Source organism: Macrobrachium rosenbergii, chromosome 55, assembly GCF_040412425.1.
Source record: "Macrobrachium rosenbergii isolate ZJJX-2024 chromosome 55, ASM4041242v1, whole genome shotgun sequence".
Classification (NCBI taxonomy): Eukaryota; Metazoa; Arthropoda; class Malacostraca; order Decapoda; family Palaemonidae; genus Macrobrachium; species Macrobrachium rosenbergii.
Genome location: NC_089795.1, coordinates 60,853,458 through 60,875,555, shown reverse-complemented (window position 1 = coordinate 60,875,555; position 22,098 = coordinate 60,853,458). Strand labels below are relative to the sequence as shown.

At 44.5% G+C, this 22,098-nt stretch overlaps 1 protein-coding gene across 3 annotated transcripts in view; it reads left to right on the top strand.

Annotated features, from left to right (window-relative positions):
- The first annotated feature begins 314 nt into the window (after positions 1 to 314).
- LOC136835313 (high mobility group nucleosome-binding domain-containing protein 5-like) overlaps positions 315 to 22,098 on the top strand; it is a 28,510-nt gene continuing 6,726 nt past the window's right edge. Inside the window, exons 1-3 of one of the 3 annotated variants that reach the window (XM_067098639.1) lie at positions 315 to 357; positions 2,206 to 2,933; positions 14,279 to 14,368. In XM_067098639.1, coding sequence (XP_066954740.1) covers positions 330 to 357; positions 2,206 to 2,933; positions 14,279 to 14,368 — 846 coding nt within the window. In that variant the 5' untranslated portion in view covers positions 315 to 329. Of the gene's footprint in view, positions 358 to 453; positions 611 to 1,038; positions 1,058 to 2,205; positions 2,934 to 14,278; positions 14,369 to 22,098 lie in introns of those variants that run through there. The other 2 variants (XM_067098640.1, XM_067098641.1) reach the window with 2 other exon arrangements.

The window sequence follows — 22,098 nt, the reverse complement described above, 5'->3', positions numbered from 1 at the left end:
CAGAGCTAAGTCAAACATGCTAAAACAGACAAAGATTAAAGGGGGAAGATGATAATGGTCTATGTTGTGAATAAGTAATTGAAAACCCAGAGCATTTGCCATCGGGTATAACATTTTGCCGGTCGGCTGCTGCTAAACTGTAATTTACCCTTGAGATATATGCGACTCACTCATACAGACGTTCAGTTTTCAAGGGTCAATTACATTTTAGTTACAGCCGACCGCCAAAATATTATTTTAAATTCTTGTTCAGCAGGTAAAATAACATAGAAAAACGTCAATTGCCATAGGCTAGCTCACCGCGGACAGCTGGCTTAGACTTACCCAGAATGTTACTAATCGTATATCTGTCTACAGGTAAGATTAAAATAGGAAAAATATAAAAAACATAGGGTACCATAGAGAAAATATACTTAAATAAACATAACCAAAGGCAAAATAAAACGGTCAAGGGAGCTGTTCAAAAGCAAAACCCTACCATTACTACTACCACTACTACTCCACGCGAACTATCCGGGCCAAGTCGCCATCGGACAAGATTTTCAGTCGATTTTACAAGTGACCTTTGTATATGGTCATTACCTTTCAAAATACGCCCGAGAAACAAAAAGTAAGTTGTGTTTTTATCATGTCTTCAAGTCCTTAGTTTTAGTGTGGGTTAGCATAGTAGGCCTACCCTATTTTGGGCAAGCTTAAGGCCAGGCTAGACTGGCCTACGGTTAACTTAGTAGGCTGTGGTAGGACCATGGACAAGACTACCCAAAAACAGGCTGGTTTATCCTATAGCTACATTAGGCACAGGCCTACCTGCCTAACATTATAGTGAAGGTGCTTCTGGTTCCTCGATGCACGCTTGGATTTGTAGTTATTAGCCTAAGCTACTTTAGCACCACAGCGGATAAGCTAGGATAAGGTAGTTTTTATGCTGTGCTCGTAAGTCTCCTTAATATGCTTAGTACGATCGCAAATTTACAGTTAGGCTATCAAGAGAGTGACCTACTGTTGTGGGGCCAGTGAACGACCTCGGGGCGGCGACTTTCCTGCCAAAAACAAGCAAGTAAGAAACATAACAAAAACGGAATAATATAGTTTTGGGTATTATTTCACTTATGGACATTAATTGTTAACATAAATATAGGGTTTTCTGTTGTAGATATGATGATTTGAATGATTTTGAGGTTATTTCATCGCAAATGAATACTTATCCCACCCAATGATATATTGTATAATTAAAATTGAGATTGTTAAATACGCATTCTTCCATAGCACACGGCAAAACCTGTGTTTACTGATTACAGTTTTGCCGACAGCTATGGGAGAGGGGGTGCAGTATCTGACAAGTCGACTAATTTTATTAATTTTGTTACAGTATATCATTTGCCGGATAAGTATTCATTTATGAGTGGAAATAAACTCAAAATCATTCAAATCACATCATAATACAACAGAAAAACCTATATTTTATGTTGAAAGCAATTAATGTCCATAAGTGAAATAATACCTAGTTTTGATATCGGGAATGAAATAATTGCTATTTATTACGTTTTTGAGGTGACACAGTGTTAAAAAAAAATTGAAGGTAACTTAAAAACAGTAAGGGGGACCCTGTTGGGGAACCTGGATTTTTGGGTGGGGGGAACAGACACAAAGGTATATGATGTCCACAACTTTCGTAATTCCCAATTTACTGACCTGCCACTCTCCTTACAAAAGGCTGACCCACCACTCTACATACAAGAGGCTACAACATTCAGATAGTTCACCGTAATGTACCTACAGACACCGCTAGCCTAAGCTACTGCTTACCTGCATAAGAAACATTACTCATTATTGACAGGGAGCCGCTGAAAGTCCACGGACCCCACTTTGGCGCCTAAAAACCGCTGTGTGAAAATGTGCCCATATTAAATAGCCCTGCTTTTGCTTCATGGCTAATGAAAGCGCAGTTTTAAGCTTCCCAAAGGAAAGCAACAGAAAAGTTAAAAAACCGTAAGGGGGACCGTGGTTGGGAACCGGGTTTTGGGTGTAGAGAAGCAAAAGTTGGGATTTGTGGTAATGTAAATAAAAAATTCAAGTAGTTTGATATTAATTTTACATATGGTATATATAGATTAAGCTTGCTTGCACCTTGTGAGATTGTTTAGATTATTGTTCCTTTTACATATTCATTTACATATTCATTTGTTGATAATTTCCTCTTTGCAGAAATGGCTGTTGGCACCAAACCTAAAAAAGGCAAGGTGGTTGTTGAAAAATTAGAAGCAGAAGACCATAGTGAAACTGATACAGAAAATGAAGAGCCTGGTGATGATATGGTGGAAGTAAAGGAAGAAGTTTTAGACGTTTTTGATGATTCTTTTTCTGAAAGTGCAGGCATCTTGGCTGTTAACTTAGAAGTAAAGAGCGAAGATGATGATATCACAGAAGTGAAAGATGAAGGGGGTAATAACACAGGGGTTGATGATGGGAGCATTGAAATTAAAGAAGAGAAATTAGACGATGATGCTACTTCAGATGGTATAAGTGAGGATTCAGACATAGAATTTGAAGATAACAGTGACAGTGATATCCCAAAGAGCAAAAAGAAAGTAAAAGAAAAAGAAGAAAAGCATGTTAGAATAATGACTGAAGAAAGTGATAAATCTGATGGAGAATCTGATGATGAAAGTGAGGATGAAAACACAGAAGTTAAGGAAGAATCAGACACAGAAGACAAAACTGGTCTGGCAAATGTTATGGCTCAAATCCTGGCAACTCCTGGTGGTAACAACTTAATTCTATCAAAGGCCAAAAAAGATAATGTGTCTTTGAAAGCAGAAGATACTGGAGAATTTGAACTTGTAGATGCAGATGGCAATGTAAAAAAAGAGGTGAAGATTGAAGTAGTAGAAGAGGAAGACAAAAGAGAGACAGCACATAAAAAACAATTAGAGGTTAGTTCTGGTTTGTTTTTTCCTGAATTCGAAGAATAATTTTCATTTGGTGTTTGGAGGGCAACAAATGCTGACATAACTGGAATCTGTTCATCTTAATACTTTAGTTCTCTCTCTCTCTCTCTCTCTCTCTCTCTATTTTATTTTATATATATATATATATATATATATATATATATATATATATATATATATATATATATATATATATATATATATATATATATATATATATAATATAGTAATAATATTAAAATCCACAAAGGCAAGAAGACAGTGGAGTGCTGCAAGGGCTTTCAACCTCTATCCTTTACTTGCAGAGTCTGCTAAGTCAAGGATGACGGTCGAAAGGCCTTTGCACTCTATTGTTTCTCTTTCCATTAAATTTGTCTTTATATATTCATCATGTTCCATATTTTTGTGATTCAGTTATACATACATACATACATACATATATATATATATATATATATATATATATATATATATATATATATATATATATATATATATATACAAAATGTCTCAACTTTGCGATTCGAAAAGTACATGAATTCACAGACACATGAATTTTTCATTGGAACCTAACATGGTCATTCACAAGTTTTTCACAGACACGAACATTTGCTTAACACTGAAAACCCAGCAAAAGTGTTTGTTTAATTTTTTATGTAATTTATAAGTTTGAGGCTTTATGTGTAAATTAAATAAATATTAAATAAATTAAATAAATTCTCTTCTCTCTCTCTCTCTCTCTCTCACAATCTCTCTCTTTCTCTCTTAGTATTATTTTAACATGACAAGAAGGGGAGTGTTGCCAATCAGTGGTCAAATTTTTTCTTGTAACACTCTCTCTCTCTCTCTCCTCTCTGTGTGTGTGTGTGTCCTGTAATAATTCATAAAAATTTCACTCTTGAGTAAGGACAACTGTTTTCTCTCTCTCTCTCTCTCTCTCTCTCTCTCTCGTTGAAGTTAGCCAACCTACGACAGCACTGTTTCTCTGTATGTCTTAACTGTACAGTAGATAATTTTGAATTGATCTGATTTTACCTGTACCGTTTACATAAACTGTAAATGCAAAATGTTCAAAACATAGAGACATAGAAACATTTCAGAACATAGAGCAATTCAGAACAAAGAGAAAGTGACAGAATAAAGAAGTTTTTAAAAACGAGGTTGAGAAGACTTCTAAAAATAGATTGGTGGAGTTGGGGAGAGAGTCACACCATTTATTTCTTTTTTTAAGGGTAGTGTATTAAGCTAACTTTTAAATGAAAAATCAGCAACTTTAATTCATTTAATAGTTAGTTTAATACTGAATTTCTATCTTTTGATATCTAATGTAAGAGTAACTTTCTCTCTCTCTCTCTCTCTCTCTCTCTCTCTCACTCTCTCTCTACTCATGTGTTTTCCTCTCTCAGTCTCTCAGTCTCAATAATTGATAAATAATTTCACTCTTAAGTAAAGACAACCCTTACCTCTCTCTTCTCTCTCTCTCTCTCTCTTCTCTCTCTCTCTCTCTCTCTCTCTCTCTCTCTCTCTCTCTCATAGCGCTCACACATTTTTACAACTTATTAATTCCTCTGTAATGTCTTTACCTGTACAGTAGATAGTTTAAATTGATCTAATTTGACCTGTATTGTCTATGAAGTGTAAATGCGCTAGTGTTGCAAATACGTTCTAAAATATACAGTAGAGACATAATAATAACTAAGAGTTGTATTATTCAAAATATAAAACACTGTTTGTTCATGAAAAAACATTTCAGAACAAAGAGAAAGAGATGCAGAATAAAGAAGTTGTTAAAAAGAGGTTGAGACGATTCTAAAAATAGATTGGTTGGAAGGAGAGAGAGAGAGAGAGAGAGAGAGAGAGAGAGAGAGAGAGAGAGAGAGAGAGAGAGAGATTCTCTTCTAAATCATATTTATATATATATATAGCCCTTTACTTAGCAGCCTGCTAAGGAGGGATCTTCTCCAGTAGCATACGACCGTTACCTTCTAGCCAAGAGACGAGACGGCGGAATACTAAAACATGTTTTGCCTTGACATCTTTTTTCTGAAAGCCAGTTATCCACTTCCCCAATACCTTCTTAGACGAGGATGATAAAATCACTTTTGGAAGTCTAGACGAAAAACCAGGCAGGTCACTCATCATAAATGAGGAAGCTGGACAAGAAGGAGCTGCTGTTGCGAAGAAATCCAGAAAATTGTCTAACAAATAATTCAGCAAAGCAGCATAAGCTGACTGGGTGGAGTCCTGTCCTAAATCCTCCTCCGATGAGATCGGGGACAGTGAAGGATCTTCGGACGCTACTGTAAACGAAGAGGTATACTTATTAAGAATACCCAAAATATTATCCAATTTTTTCTGAAGTGGTACCAAGGAAGGGTCCAAACTGGGAGTTGCTGCTTGTGCTGTGCCTCTTCCTGATCCTGCTGTGCTTCCTGATGCCCCTGCTGTGCCTACTCCCGACCCTGTTGTTGCTGATGTGGAAATTGGTTGTTGAACACGTGCTGCTGATGACAACGACAATGGTGATAGTTCTAGAACTGTGAACTTTGGCAGAAGAACAGTAAGAGCAAAACCTGGCTTCAGTTGGAACTGTTGTCCACAGTCACCAACGGCAGTAAGGACATCAGCATGGAACACTGTTGTTCCCTACACCCCAGGACCAGCACCAGAGCAGGGAGTGCAGACACTGAGCCAGAGAAGTTGATGAACTTGTTTTTTGATGATGGAATTTTCAACAAAATTGTGTAGTGGACAAACCAAGCCATTCCTAGAGCATCAGCCAAATATGGTAATCACAGGGCAAGGATGTCCCTGACAGAACCAGCTGAGGTGTGAGCTTTTCTGGTAGTCCTCATCTTCAGTGGTTGCCAGATGGACAACCACCTTTCAACCAGGGAAATGTTTAGTTCCAAGACTGGCTCTGGTATTGACCGTGCTGCAATGTCAGAGGATTGCTTCTCCTGCCTGTGCAGCTGTCTGAGGTTTGATGACAGAGACATGAGGGAGGGGAGGTGGCAGACTGATAGGTTTGTGGCTGTCAGAAATATCTGGGATAGCTTCATTGAAAAATGTGGCAGGATGTATGTGCCAGGTGTCAACCTGACTGTGAGAGCAGCTGCTTCTCTAGAATTAACCATCTAACTTTAGATTCCATGCAAACCAGCTTAAAGAGTGGAAGCACAAAGATTGTCCTTGTGAATGACAATAAGAGCACATACATTCTGGGTGCAGTTCCCTACCTGGGAAAATAGGGCACCAGACCACAGGATGGCATGACCTTGGGACATATGTTCATAAGAGAACTGACCAGGCCATACCACATAACAAACAGAAATATCACCACAGACAACTGGTTTATGTCTGTACTCCTATCTGCTCATCTACTAACCAACTGTGGCATGACCCACGTTGGTACTGTCAAGGCCAACAAGAAAGAGGCACCAGTTGAAATGAAGGACACAGGAAACAGGAGGCCAGGCTCAAGTGCCTTCGTATTCACTAATCAGCTGACTTTGGTGTTGTATTGCAGAGCTTCCCAGACAAAGAAGAAATTGGCCCTTCTCCTCTCAACAATGCACACATCTTCCATTGTAATGGCAAATGGGAAGCCAGAAATCATGATTGTTCCTACACAATATACAAACCATTGGTCCCCGCACATATGAATTACTTGCAGCGGTTGAAAACGCCGCAAAAGTTTTGAAGAAGGTGGTTAGGCAGTAACTACCATTCTGAAGGTGGGAGTCCTGCCTGCCCAAATGTAAACATTCTCATTTAAGTGATTGTCGTGGTTGAGCAGATGCTGCCAGAGCTCTCGCCGATTGTTGTTAAGTCTTCTTCCCAGTGGGATCTGTTTTTAGTATAAATGGTTGTTGATAATATTTGAATATACAAAACCTACGATTTTTATAGCCTTGCAGTAAGGCCGCCTCTCCGGCATGTTTCTTGCTCGGCGCCAGGTGTAAATTGCCCTCTATCATTTGGGTCCATCACGCCTCCTTCTTGTTTGGAAACATGAATGTAACCTTTTCTGGTTTGTGCAAGTACACCTCGCCGCCCATGCCGTGGGCTGCTTGCCAGGGGATCCTTATCGGGTATGCTGGGTTTGCTGGGAGGTTATTCGCTTCAGTGGTGCCCTTGGCACGCCCCTTTGTTCCTCTTGGAAGCCTGGTCATGCCACTCTTCTGTCTCGGCGCAGCTGAAGTTCCCCCTGTGGCATAAGGCCTCAGACAGATACTTGACGACAACCACGATGATGAGATGAATGGCTTGAGATTCCCACGCCGTGTCAACACTGGTGCCGCCGGACAAGGAGACCAACCGTCGTTTGTTCCTGGCACCCCTGCTGCTCGCCACTGCATCCTGTGGTCCCATCTGTTCCCAGCCTCCGTCTTTGTTCTGTTGCCCTTGATGCCAGCTCACCAAGGCTGCCTCCTGCTTTACCTTCTGCCCCAGCTATCTAGTTGCCCCTGTTGCTGCTGCTGACGCTTCTGAAGCTCCTGCCGGCCAGGCTGCTCCTGTCGTGCCTCCTGCCTCAGTTGGCCAGGTTGCTCCTGTTGCTTCTGGTGTTCCTATCGCCTGGGCCGCTCCCTTTGTGCTTCCTGATTTAGCTGGCCCGGTGGTTCCTGTGTTTCCTGTCCCCCGTCCTGTAGAAGATGTCAGAGAAGAGATCGAGGAAGAAGTACTGTTAGATGTAGTTGTCTTCTTCAACTTTATCTTCACTTACATCTTCATGCTGATTCCCCTTTTCTCCGAGGCTTATTGGCCGAAGAAGAAGAGGAAGGCTGTTCTCTTCCCCTAAGAAGTCCATCCCATGGGGCTTCTAAGGGGCCGCCTTCATGGAGTGACCTCTCATTGGCTTTCTTCCTGGTCTTTGGAACAGGGAACCGAATCGGCGGCATACCCAGGTCTTGGCGCTCAGGAGTCGCCGGCGCACAGACTTCAGTTTGTGCTCCTGTTACTATTCTAGGGCTCTGCTTTAGACTGATGTGCTGGGGGTGCCTCGATTCTCTCAATTCACACTGAGTGCCTGGAGAATCTTGAGTCTTAGCATCCCAACCGGTGTCGAAAGATCTCTCACTGTCCCAGGTTCAGGGTACAGGTGAGAGAAAGAACCAAAGACATGCAAGGGCCTGGTTCTTTTCTGCCAGTACTGAGTTTGAGTGCTCGATCAGCCTGAACAGTGTTGTCAGGTTCCCAGCCTGCGTCTTGGTCCTCAGGATTCGAAAGTGCCTGGAGGCAAGGAGGGAGGTTCCTTTCAGAGGTCCCACAGGAATTCTGAGGGACTACCCTGCCTCTCGGAGAGGCAGCATTACTCTATTTGGCTCCTTCCGGCCCTTAGGGTCGGGAACCGACAGGATTTCCTTTGGGGCCCTCAATGCGCCACCTTCTCGTGGCGTGGCTCTGATTCTGGTTCTTAGGAAGCATCTAAGACTGATTCTGGTGCCTGTCCTCCTTGGTTATCTCAGCCGGAGGAGCTTACTCCGATGATTGTCCTTACGAGACTGGGAGCCCGCCTGCGCGCTGGCTCAGCCCTGCTTGCTCGCCCAGCCACCGGTCAGAACACAACGGTCTGTGATTGGCTCGGCTCTCTCCCGCTGGGCCCGCTTGCCCAGCCCAGACGTGTTAGGAGACTGGCTCAGCTTGCCGCCCGCCCCTGATCGACTACGCACTGGGGCTTGGCTGTAGTTTGGCTTGCTCGCCCAGCCTCTGATCGCGCTTATGTGGTCGTCTTGGTTTGGCAAACCAAATGCTGCTGAGGTCCTCCTTCCTTCAGGAGAACTCCATCTCGCGAATCCGCTCTCTTTCAGGTTAGCGCACCACCATGGCGAAGCGCCCTTCGGAAGCTGCCATCATCACCTCTGGTTGATGGGATCACCCACCGTCGCCTCTGTTGGCTTTTCAGCAGGACAGGTAAGAGTGTTTTTCTCTTCGCTCCTCAAACCCTTTGTTGCCGTCGGGGATGCAAGTCGATAGACAGACTCTTGACAAGTTTTGTTTCATCAGAGTTCTGCTGTAAGATCTATGTCTTGGGCTCCGCTTCGATCGGTTCACCCATACATCTGAGTAGTCGAGATGGTTTTCTGGTTCTGGCAAGGTTATCCTCCAAGAAGAAATGATCGGGAGTGTCGCGCCCCAGGAGGACTCGAGAGGGTCTTCTCTTCAGGATGCGGACACCCTTGATTTTGTTTTTGCAGATCTTCACCCTGATTCAGCACAATGATCTCAGGGGAGAGGACACTGCATCCCCTGTGAATAATCTCTTCACTGCTCCTGCAGGGGCTCCGGGGCTGCTCTGGTCCTTTGCTTGCAATAAAGGGTTTTCTTGACCAGAATGCCTTTACCCTGGACAAGGAGTCATTTTGGCCGAGCCACCCAGTCAAGCTCCTTCCTTCTCTACCGACAGAAGTGATGCTTCCAGCCTTGAGAGGTGTTATACCACCAGCAGATTGTCTTGTCTCTGGCTCATCTGACCTGGTGTCTCGCTGTTTCTACCAGCCAAGGGTGTTCTCTGCAATAAGAGACGGCGAATCGAGGACACCGCTTATGGTGTTCCTCTAGGCAGTCTCCTGATGAATCTGTGATCTTTCATTTTTTCAAGGCTTTGTTTCCTGATGCAACTGTTTTGGGGATGAGTTCATCACCCGCACCAGACAGCAACCTGTGGGCAATTCTGGTGCTAAGAAGAGGACACTGTCCTGATTTGATCTCAATCTAGTAAGTCCTGGTCATCACATTCCCCCAGGAACTGGGACCTTACTGGTTCTGCCTCCCTTTCATGGAGAGTAGGGAGATACCGAGTAGTCAAGAACGGTGTCAGGCAAACTAAAGTCTCAGGATCCAAGGGCACCTGGACACCCAGTCTTCCACATTCTTGTGCAGTGGTGTGCATAAGGGGTCTCTTCAACCTCTTTCCATCAGGAAGAGGAGAGAGGAGGAGAGGAAGGGAGAACATTCGAATGGCGCTCCTCCTGCTGGTGTCTTGATGAAGGGATGACTGATCAAGTCATTTGACTATACTGTATGACAAAAACATAGCAGTAGACCTGGCAGTGGATATTCTTCAGAGAAGTATCTGTTTTCCTGGGTCTCGCCACCTTCATCGAACTTCCGCCCATCTCCTCTCCCATGTTCCCAATCTGGAGCAGCCAGCCTGGCTAGTCGCCTCGTGTCCTGTCGCCGCTGCAGAGGCTGTCCCCTTAGGGGCAGCTTCGCTTTCGATTTCTCATGGAGAATGAAGGAGATCTGCTCTCCCAGTTCTTAATCCTTTCCTCTCAAGGGATGATGGAGAGGATTTTAAGGCTAGTGGCTTGATCACAGAACCTCTGAATATGTCAGGCATATTCTCCTTGTGATGTGTTTCTGTTCAGATGTACCACTGAATAGGCGATACCCAGGCAGATCGTTTGTCTTTGAGGTGTGCAACTGAGACAATGGGCTACCTTCTCTCACAATACTCATGGAACTCAAGCAGCTTGGGCCTTAAGAGCTCTGGGTCAGTTTTTGAGGTACTTTTGGGGTGTTGTTGGGCAACAACACCACAGTAGTAGCACAAGTGTCAACAGACAAGAGGGGCCTTGTTTCTCCTCTGTTGCTTCAAGCAACTTTGCAGGTCCCTCAGGAACTGTGGTGTGCAGTTCCAGAGCCGCCAGCCAGATACATTCGCCAAAGGGATGTATTGGCAGGCAAACTCAGCCTCCTGCATCGAGTGACGGACGGAGAGCTCCTTCACTCAATTTTTCAGAGAGGTTGCTCAGCTTGGAGGGCTCCTTTCATCTTTCTGTTCTCCTCCTGAGCTCAACAGAAGTCTGCAGTCTTCACTTCATCGCATCAGACCCATGGACTGCTACTGTGATGTATGCTGACACGGTGACACCCTCTAACGATTGCATTCTCCTTTGTATTTAAAAATGCAAGGTGTTCGCAAAAGTCGCTTCACCTTGAAATTAGATGAATGCTGAAGACTTCGGCTATGCTGGACCTCCTCCTAGCCTCTGCTTCCGGAGGCACCGAGAAGAGTTCCTCCCTGACTCACTCTGAAAGTCACGGCTAACGTGATGTGCCCTCAGGCAGTACAATCCCTGGGCCTTTCATGACTAGAGACTATCCGGCTCCCCTTTGCAAGCATAGGCTTCTTACCAGGCAGCAACGTGGAGATAACTGATATTCTATGAATCCTCTGCAGCAGTACGCAGGGATTGGAGTCATTCGCTGGTTGGTGGTGCTGATAGGACTTTTCTCTGGTCATACCTGCCTCTTCAGAGGTCGCGACTTCATCTCTTCATGAGAGTTGCTTCTCTCCCATTCAGTTGAAGACTTAGGGTCCACATTCAGCCTAGTCTTTCACCTGAAAGCAGCCCTGTCTCTCAGTCAAGATTAGCCACTGATGAGGGCTTCATTGGTTCTGGCCTCCAGGACCTCGGGCCCTGGGTGGGCATGTGACTTTGGTTTAGGGTTCCCTGTCCTCGTGCCCACATGCGCCTGAGAGATTTGTCAGACAGAAAGTTCATCAAGACCATCTCTTGTCTTGCTCCGCATTGGAGAAGAGGATAGACGATCTTTCATGGGCCTCTTTGCTGTGAGTATTCGCGATGGATCAGTCGCCGACTCATCACGATGTCATAGCTAACTCAACCCATTGACACCTGTTGCCAGGTTCTCAAGTTCTTCATGATCCCCTCCCCCTTTGACTTTGTAGTCGATGATCCAGATCAGTCACTGCTTTGTCCTATTATGGTGCTGTGGTACTTTTCAAAAAAGTCTTGACATCTCTAATGGATGTCCACAACTTTGCGATAGTACTAACTTGCCCAAGAAAGAAGTGTCCAAGGACATGTCTTTCTGGCTTTATGAGATTGTCAGAAGGGCGTACTCTGCAGCTGACATTGGCGACACCTATGCACTCTTGCCGAGAGCCACGGGCAATGGTCATCCATCCTCATGCTTAAGTTTCTGGGGTCTGAGGCAGAGATGTGGTCTCATCAGGACCACATTTATGTCTTCTTCTACTTCAGGCTTTTACCACAAGTCCTTGGAACCCCTTTCCTTGACCTTGGTGGCTGCTCAACAAGTTGTGTGTTCTTTACCCAGCTCCTATAAGAGGACAGGTAGCTTCTCGCCTACAGAAAATGTTCTGGAAGTGAGAGGATTACGAAAGTGAATGACCTCTCCTCCTCCTCTTCCTCATTCCCTGCTTCTCCTTCGGCAGAGAATGGGACCTCAACCAACTTGAACTGGCCTGATGTGTAAACTTTCACATCATACCTGTCTTTTTTCTTCCTAGAAAACATAGAAGCAATCCTGCTCTTCTTTAGCAAAGGGAGGAAGGAGACCCTGCAAGTAAGACAACAATTTTCTGGTTTTTTGCCTTACTGCCTCTGACTTTTAGATTCTTCCTAGCCTATTTCGCATGAGTTACGATTCCTTTACTCATTCAAAAAGGTCCAGAAGTCTGACAGCTGATCCCGCAGTTCCTAGTATTGGATCACTATGCCAGAGGCATGGTAACTCCTTCATCTTTCGACCAGAGTAGCAGCCCAGGTGTGGCAAACCCAGTCAGTTCAGAGACATTTAGATTCTCCCTCCAACAAATGAGTCTTTCCTAATGTAAAAGATGATGGTTTGTATATCGTGTTGGAACAAATTACAGTTTTTTAAAGTAAATTGTATTTTTCCTAATATACAAACATGAGGTCCTTTACATTACATTTTATGCCCACCTCATGCCACCCTCAATCTGAAACCTGGGCCAAAAGGCAAATTGAATGTTTACATCCAGGTAGGCAGTACTCCCACTTCACGATGGGATGGTAGTTAACTGCCTAACCACCTTGGTCGGTAAAGTTCAATCGCCATTTCTAGCCCATTGAAAGTAATTCAAATGTAAGGACCCTGGCCTAGATAGTCAGGAAAATAAATTATGATTTTTTATGTCAGTATGACAAAACAGAATAATTTTATTTTTTATAGCATACAAACTCAACATCATGATAGAGTATCCTTAGGGCGTATGCACAGATGGCAAGTGGTAAACTACTTTTTATATTAATTTATCATTTGTTTTAGAAGATACACATACATTTGTTAATATAAAAATGCATACATATCTAATTTATTATCTATACATTTTTGCATACATGTTTTAATGCTTACATACCAGAAATTTTACACAGAAGAAAAAAGAAAGAAAGTACTGCAATGATTATTTTTCACAGAATCGGTAAACTGATTACCAAAAATCAGTGAAATGATCACCACTAGCCTCCACCTGCCTCCTTTTACCTCCCACCAATGTGCACAAGAGCGATCCATCATTTCTGCCTCCACCCACTGGAAGTGGTGGGGGCAAGCTGAGTAGGGGAATACACCTCACTTATCTTACTTCACCACTCACTTTTCCTTCAGCCATGTATGAAGCAGGGCAGTTGAGGGGGTTAAATCTATAAAAGGCTTTGGCTTGTATACCCATAAATACAAAATTACAGGGCAGTCCTCGGTTTACGCACGTTCCGCCAATACGCCTGAGGTTACGACGCTTTTCAAATATATTCATCAGAAATTACTTCCCGCCACAGACGCATGTTCCGGTTACGTCAGGAACTGATCCGACGGAAAGGTGGAGGCTATGGCCCCAAAACGGCAGAAAATCATAATTTGAAGGTTTTATTTATGTAAACTCAATAATAATGAAGCGCATCGCCTTCAATGCAATAGAGCATTAAAAGTGTTTTAAGTGATTTTTTGACGATTTTCGGGTTACGACACGGCGCAAGAACGAACCCCAGTCAGAAACTGGGACCGCTGTACTGTATTTTAAATTTTTATTTAGAAATACAAACCATCACCTTTATACAGGAGATTTACCCTTAGTAGGAGGTCGTCTTGGCAACTAAATGAGTTGAATTTCCTGAGACATCATGCTTGTTGTTGTGCACGCAGGATGACTCCTGTAACCTTCTCATCTGGCCTGCAAACAGGCTACTATGGCGGTAGGGGTTCACAGGGTAAGTCTGCATAACAGGATTAACTCTCAGGGGCTTGGTTTGGTTTAATAAACCTGGACACAACTTGTTTTCACGTGCAAGCAACATGTTTGTGCTTACACTTGTGTTTTTCTTAGTTATCCAAAAAGAATAAGGTTTCAATTGAGTTATTTGGGGATCCAGACTAAAGTACAAAAAATTAATTTAGTTTTGTATATAATTATATCTGATAATGGTTGGGTTAAAATGCGTTTCAATTTTCCTTATCCCAAGTAGAGTTTATATAATGAGGTACTGTACAGATTTTGATTATGATCTCATTGCTAAAAGTAATGCTTTTCTTTGCAGAGAGAAGTCCTTGTTACAGTTGGAATTGAAGCTCTAACATTAGGAACAGATAGAGAAAAAGGAGAGGAACCTAAGAATAATTGCGACCCAGTGAGTACTTTTCTGGCTGATTAGTATTAATATTGTATATCCTTGGGTAATGTAATGATTTTTATAGACCTATTTTTCAGTTTAGTAGGTGCTGAGTTAAACATTACACTAGGTATGTTTTTGAAACTTGAGAATGAGATTGAAGTAGGGTTAGACTCTGAGTGTAGCCTATACACAGTCCCTCTGGTTATCGTCAGGGGTGGCTCTGTTCTGGCGTGGTGTGATGGATAACCAAAAATCGGTGATTTTCGGGGCTTATCGGCACCAGAAAGCACTGATTTTCAATTATTGGCACCTGTTAGGGGCATGTATTAGAAGGGATTTCCATACTGCCAGACAAGCCCCGCAGACAATGCAACTGAGCAGAAGAGTATGGATCCAAAAACAGCAGAATGGTCAAAATTTGGAGGTTTTTTGATGAAAACTCCATGAAAATGCAGGATACATTGCTTTTAAGAACCCAAAGATTAAAAGTAAAAGTTTACGGATTTTCAACTATATTTCTGACTTGACACCAGTCGGATGCTGATTCAACTAAGATATGTGTATCCAAAACATAGAATGGTCAAAATTTGGAGGGTATTTATGAAAACTCAATAAAATTGCAGGATGTGATGTTTTCAAGACACCCAAAAGGATTAAAAGTAAGGTTTTACAATTTTGACATTTTGACAGCCAGTCCGAACATAAGAAATAAAAATTTACACTCATAGAGCAATATCACTTAATTATTGATTTTTATTTAATCTTTCAAGACTAAATACATTTTTAGATAAAAATTGATTTACTAATTTTCAGATATTAATATGCTATGTAACTACATAAAGTGTCAGTTCTTCTGCTTCTTTAACGCGTTTTTTCCATTTTGTATAGGTAAGAACCATGTCTTCTTTTAAAGGACTTGATTTGCTGGTAGACCGTAGTCCTGACCGGTGCCCTGCCTGGGACATTGCTTAGACCTCGGTAGCGTATGTACACGTGATTATACCAGTCACCAGCGCTTTCCCCAGCAGTAAGAAGTTGCTGTGCAGTTAGGTATCAGCACAATTTTTTAAAAATAAAATCCCGGAAATCGCAGAAGAGCTTACCAGTGTGAACAGCCTGTTCAACCTCTGTTCAACCTCTTCTTCTCTCTCTTCTCTCTCTCTCTCTCCTAGAGCAACATTTACTAATTACTGTTTTTTTATATTATTTTCTACGACTAAAATGCATTTTAAGATAAAAATGATTTACTAATTTCAAATATTATATTAAGGGAACCACAGAAAAGTATCAACAAAATTTTAAATTGTAACCCCACAGAATCAATAAAAAGAGCTTACCTGGCTGAACAACCTGCCCAAACTCTCTCAGAGCAACATTCATCAATATTTCCATGACTAAACATTTTTTGTGATAAAAATGATTTGTTCATGAGACTTACCTGTCAGATATATATATAGCCGTAACTTAAGTCCACAGAATTTCAGGTAATTCGCCGCAGCACGCAGTGGCCGATTAGGTGGTTAGTACACATTCCCGCCCGGGCTGGGAGATATGGCATCAGAACCATTCCCATTTTCTATTCAGGATTTTTCTCTGTCGACTGTCAACACCTGCTGTCGTTCCCGCCATTTGGATTTCAAAATTTGTTGTCACTAAGTATTTTGGTTGTTTTTTGGTTTCGGACTTGATCTGACTTGGCATACGCTTTTCTGGACCGCTTTTATTTTGCTTTTTTGACTTTTTCTTAAAATAAGATGTCTTTCTAGCTATCGTGTTCGTAGCTTGGGTGATTGCAAAGTGAGGTTATTGAAGGCTTCTGTAGATCCTCACACTTTGTATTAAAATGCAGGGGCATGGAATGTCTTATGGATAATCGTTGAATGAATGTGAGGGATTATCTAAAGGGAGTGGAAGAAGCATGAATCCTAAGATGCTAAAAATTGGAGCGGATAGGTTGAGGAGGTCTTCTCCAGGAGTGCTTCCAGACGGACAGTCAGGATTTCATGTTAGTAACCCTTGTAGTTTTTAGTCCTAACCCGCAGTGTTGCTTCGCCCGGAAGTTGTTGCTACAGAGAATAATACCTTGGCTCTCGCTTGAGTCACCGCGCCTGAAAACAGCGAATGCTTCCAGGCGCAAAGTGTTGTTTGGTGAAGGCCCCTAGTGTTGTGGAGGGGGCGCCAGATCGCCCTCATAATGCTTCAGGCCTGGACCTCTGCCGAACTCCCAGGATACAGGGAGGGGCATGTCGAAAGTCGATAGCGGTTACGGACTTCTCACCGATCTGACGCCCTTCGCAGGTCCTGATGACCTACCCAGGTTGCTGGCGATCGCGGCACCGGCACGCATCCATAAGGATACCGCCCTCCCACACGCCCTCCCACTAACAATGAGCTGGAGCCTCTCGGCTGACTCCCGCCTCTTAAGAGAAGCTGAGAGAGAGACGCCACGCCCTCTCCCTCTAGACGTTTTGTGCTCTCCCTGGAAAGTTTCGGGGATGTTCTCATCGAAGAAAGTTCAAGCAGCAACGGATGATGACGCTGCTCGACCCCCAGTCGCGCTGGCTAAGGCAAGGGAAGCCGTTGCTTATTCACGGTGAGAAAGAAGAAGACGCCCTTCTCCCTCTCCTTCTCGCAGAGTTCAGCCCTTTCTCCCGAGCTGTTTCTCCAACACGTCAGATTTTGCTGGGCTTGCAACAGCAGCTGGATACTCTCATGGACCGTAGAAAGGACAGGCCTCGGGCCGTAAGGATCTGCATCCGCCCGTTAAGAAGTCCAGGCCTTCTCCTTCGTCTCCTGCTTCTTCGTCTTCGTCTGCTAGATCGCTTGAAGATTCTCGTCTTTCACCTAAAGAAGGTATAAAGAAGCTTCCTTCTCGTCTTCCCCGCTTTGAAGAGTTGGACGTTTCTCTCGATACGCGCCAGGAGCGCGTGTCTCGCGCTTCGCGCGCTCCTCACGCTTCTCACGCGCCTCGCCTTGAGTCTCGGCGCGCTCCCAACCAGGACGCTTCGCGCGCGCCACAACGTGAAGCTCTTTCCGTATCCAGCCTTGGAGCTGCGCGCGCTCCCCGCCAGGACGCTCCTCGCTCGCCTCGCGTTATATCTTCACGCCCTTCTTTCGTTGACACCACGCCTGCAGTGCTTCTTGATGCTCAACTTCCCGCTTCGACTTCTGTCGTTCTTCAGGATTTAGCTACAACTTCTTCTAAATCGACAGGTCCCGCTTACGATCGGGCGAAGTCGGGTCTCCTTCTTCCTCGCTCTCCTGACCCTCCAGCGGAGGAAGAAGAACCCCTTCCGTCAGAGCCTTCGGACGAAGAGAAACAAGCTTCTTCTTCTACTGATTATCAAACTCTGACTGTTTTGTTTAAGGATCTTTTTCCTGATACTTTTCAAGCTTCAGCTCCTCGCTCTCCCCCTTCACAATTGGCTTCATCTCAAGCGAGAAGAACTCCTGGTTTTCTTAAAATGAAGAAGTCCTTCTCTACCAAGAGGGCATTCAAGAAGGTTCAGGACTGGATGACTACGAGAAAAAACCAAGGAAAGTCTTCTTTCGCTTTGCCTCCTTCACGTTTGTCCGGCAAAGCAGGCATGTGGTATGAGACAGGTGAAGATATTGGCTTGACAGTTCCCTCGACTTCTCAAGGAGACTTTGCGAGTCTTGTTGACGCCTCCAGAAGATCTCATTTGTCCTCTTCTAAGGTTTCTTGGACTCTTACGGAAATAGACCACCATCTTAAAGGACTCTTCAGGACTGTGGAAGTCTTTAACTTCTTGGACTGGTGTCTGGGAGTTTTGCACACGAAGGCTACTAGCCCGAGTTCCATTAGTCTGGGGGAGCTGTCCAGTGTACTGCGGTGCATGGACAGGGCCGTCAGGGATGGCTCTGAAGAACTTGCTTCGCAGTTTTCGTCGGCCCTTTTAAAGAAGAGGGCATTGTTTTGCTCTTTCTCGGCGAAGTCGGTTTCCTTTTGCAGAAGGGAGAGCTACAGTTCGCTCCTTTTCGCCATCTTTCCCAGACCTTGGTTAAAGATAGTTGCTGCCAGCCTTCAAGAGAGAAGGCGACTCAAGACCTCCCTCCAGGTTCTAAGCGTCCTTCAGCTCCATCATCATCCTCTTCTTTCCACAACAGGCTAAGAAGAAGCAGCCCTTCGCAGGAGGAGCCCATGGGGAGTCAAAACCCGCTACCGAGGGAGAGGTTTCTAGAGGCAAAAGTCGTCTAAGAGAGGTGGTGGCAAGTGACTCCTTTCACCTCCAGACACCAGTAGGGAGCCAGGCTTCTTCATTTTGCCCAAGCCTGGAGAGAGAGAGAGGGGCAGACGCTTGGTCCCTTCAGTAGTAGAGAGAGGCTACCCAATTCCTTTCTGACTCTTCCTCCTTGTTCCAACCCTCAGAGATCTGTCTCCACATTACCATCCTGCCACAGAAAATTCTGTTCGAACTTCTCAAACAGATGAGATCGAGAAGAGAGCTGGAGCAGGTTCAGGACACAAAAACTCGGGATTTTACAACAGACTGTTTCTAGTCCCCAAGATTCAGAGGTTGAGATCTGCCTTGGACGTCAGCAGGCTGAACGTCTTGTCCTGAAGGACAAGTTCAAGATGGAGACGTCAGTCAACATTAGGAGCCCTTCGTCCCGGGGATTGATGGTATCGTTGGATCTCCAAGATGCCTACTTCCACGCTCCTATTCATCCGCTCGATGAAGCATCTCCGGTTTGTCTTGGGGGCAAGACTTTACCAGTTCAGGGCTTTCTCTGCTTTTGGACTCAGCAGCAGGCCCGAGGGTGTTTACGCTCTTATGATGAACGAGGGATGTGGTTGCACCTCTCGGGCGGCCAGGATTTTCTTTAGCCTGGAGACAGACTGGTTGATTCAAAGGCCATACCAAACAAAGGTGTCTGGGGGACCTTCAGTTAACTCTGGAACCGGAAGTCCCTGGGACTTTCTAGTCAATGCGGAAAAGTCGCAGCTGATCCCTCACAGTCCATTGTTTATCTGGATTCAGATAAATTCAGATGCTTTCAGCGTCTCCATCGCAAGAACGCAGTTTCAATGCTGGCGAAAAAGTCTCGGGTCTTCTTGGGAAGAAACATGCTCGTAAGGGAATGGATGAGTCTGGGGACCATTTCTTGCTGCAGAAGTTTGTTTCTGGGAAGACTGTATCTCAGGCTCTTTCAGTTCTTTTCTATTGAGAATTGGCAAAACAAGGGAAGACTTGGAAGAGGAATTGAGATCCTTCCTTCCATAAAGAAGTGCTTTCCTGAAGTGGTGGCTCGATCCCGGGTTGGGAAAAGGGATTCTCAAGCTTTCTGAGCCCACACTAAATTGCTTTCCGACGCATCATCAGCGGGTTGGGCAACACTGGGGGAAAGAAGTGTCAGGAACCTGGAAAGGGGAACAGGTGTCCTGGCACATCAACAACATCAAAGAGTTGGCGGCGATCTTCTTACCTCCAATTCTTCGAGGTCCGTTCATCGTGGTTGTTCGGGAACTCTGACAACACCACGGCGTTAGCTTACCTCAAGAAACAAGGCGAACACTCCCCCTGTCTCGGCCTTGCAAGAGAGATTCTCTTGCCATGCGTCGCAACATTTCAATCCTCACAAGATTTGTTGCAGGGGTTTAAAATGTTCGAGCAGACTGCTCAGTCGGGCGCCATCAACTTCTTTGCCGACGGAATGGACCTTCATCAGGAGGTTTGCCAAGATCTCTGAAGCTTTGGGGTCGCCTCTCGTGGATCTCTTCGCGACCTCAAGAACGGCGAGGCTCCCCCTCTACTGCTCTCCTGTACTCGACCCGGGGGCAGTGGCGATAGACGCTCTTCTCTGGGATTGGACGGGGATGGACGTATATGCCTTTCCCCCGTTCAAGATTCTGGGAGAAGTGATTCGCAAGTTCTCGGCCTCACAAGGAACAAGGATGACTCTCATCGCCCCGTTTTGGCCTTCAAACACTGGCTTCGAGATTCTCTTCGCTGTCTTGCTGTAGACGCCCGAGGACCCTCTACCTATGAGAACAGATCTGCTCAGACAACCCCACTTTCATGAGATATCATCAAAACCTCCCCGCTGACCTGACTGCATTCAGGTATCTATCAAAATTGTCAGAGCAAGGGGGTTTTCTAGGCTGCAGTGGCACGGGCCATCCCAGAGCCAGAAGAGCCCCTATCAGAGTTTATCAAGCTGTAGTGGCAACTCCTTCAGAAAGTTGGTGCAGCAAGAAGGGAATTTCCTCTTCCTCAACCACTGTGAGCCAGATCGCTGATTTCCTCCTTTATTTGAGAGAAAAGCCTGGAGTTAGCAGTTCCACAATCAAAGGTTATCGGAGCATGCTTTCTTCTGTTTTAGACACAGAGGTCTGGATTTTAGTGACAATAAAGGACCTCCACCATCTCTTTTGAGGTCTTTCGACGCTTAAGGTTCCTTTCTACAATTCCTCCTACTCAAGTTTTTAATGTCCAGTCCCTTTGAGCCTCTAATCTGCATCTTTTTAGGGATGTTAATAGAAGACGGCTCTTCTCACTGCCTTGGCTACAAGGAAGAGAGTGAGCGGGTTCAGGCACAACCGCCATGTGGGTCATGACACAATGCCGGCTCGTTTTAACCTCACGCTCTGGTTAAGAAACGAAAGGCCTCAATCCTTGGCCTAGATTTTTTTGAAATTAAAGGTTTGACGGACCTTATTGACAGGAACCTGAGAGAGTTCTATGTCCTCCCAGAGCCCAAGTATTACCTAAAAGAACTCAGGACATTCGTGGTCCCTCGGATAACTTATGGTGTTCTGTGAAACAGCCAGTTAATCCCATGTCGAAGAATGCACTGGCATTCTTCATTAGGAATGTCATCAAGGAGGCACATTCTTGTTGTGACGACTCAACTTCAAGTTGTTGAGAGTCAACGCCACGAGGTGAGGGGTCGCTACCTCCATGGCGTTCCAGAAAAATATGGCACTCAGTGACATTCTCAGTGCCACATTTTGGCGAAGCGATTCGGTGTTTGCCTCACACTACTTGAGAGATGTTAAGGTAGCATACGAAAATTGCTTTTCGCTGGGACCATACATTGCTGCTTCAACAACCTTGGGGTCAGGGTGTAGCTCTGCTCCTATCCTTTAATCCTGCTTAGGAAGGGTTTTTTAATTGTGGTTTTATGGTTGTTGGGTCGATTGATGGAGACAGTCTTCCCAATCCATTGCAAACTAATGTCTTAGTGTTGGTTAGGTGGTTGGTATGCTCTTTTGTCCTTGTTGTATGGTCTATGGTCTAGTCACATTCTGGTCACGTCCCTGTTGACAGATCATCTAGCAGTCGCCAGCTTTATAGGTCACTACCTCGCTGGGGTCTCTAGAAAAGCAGAAGCAGACTAGGGTGGCAGTAACCACGCAGTCAGCTATGCTATCAGGTAAGGAACCAAAATAATTTTACCTTTAAATTTGTTTTCCTCACTCTTGGCTGCCCTACCCTCCAAAGGTGGTATTCAGTTGAGAGCATATTCGATAGAAGTCTCATGAACAAAAATGATATTTGTTCAAGAGACTTTACCTGCCAGATATATATAGCTGTATTCAAGGTCCATACAGAATTTCAAATTTCGCACACTCAGTGGGTCAGGTGGTTAGTACTCATTCCCGCCGCTGGGAGGCGGGTATCAGGAACCATTCCCATTTTCTATTCAGATTTTTCTGTCGCCGGACTGTCAACACCTGCTGTCAGTTCCTCCGCCTTTTGGATTTCAAATTTGTTGTCACT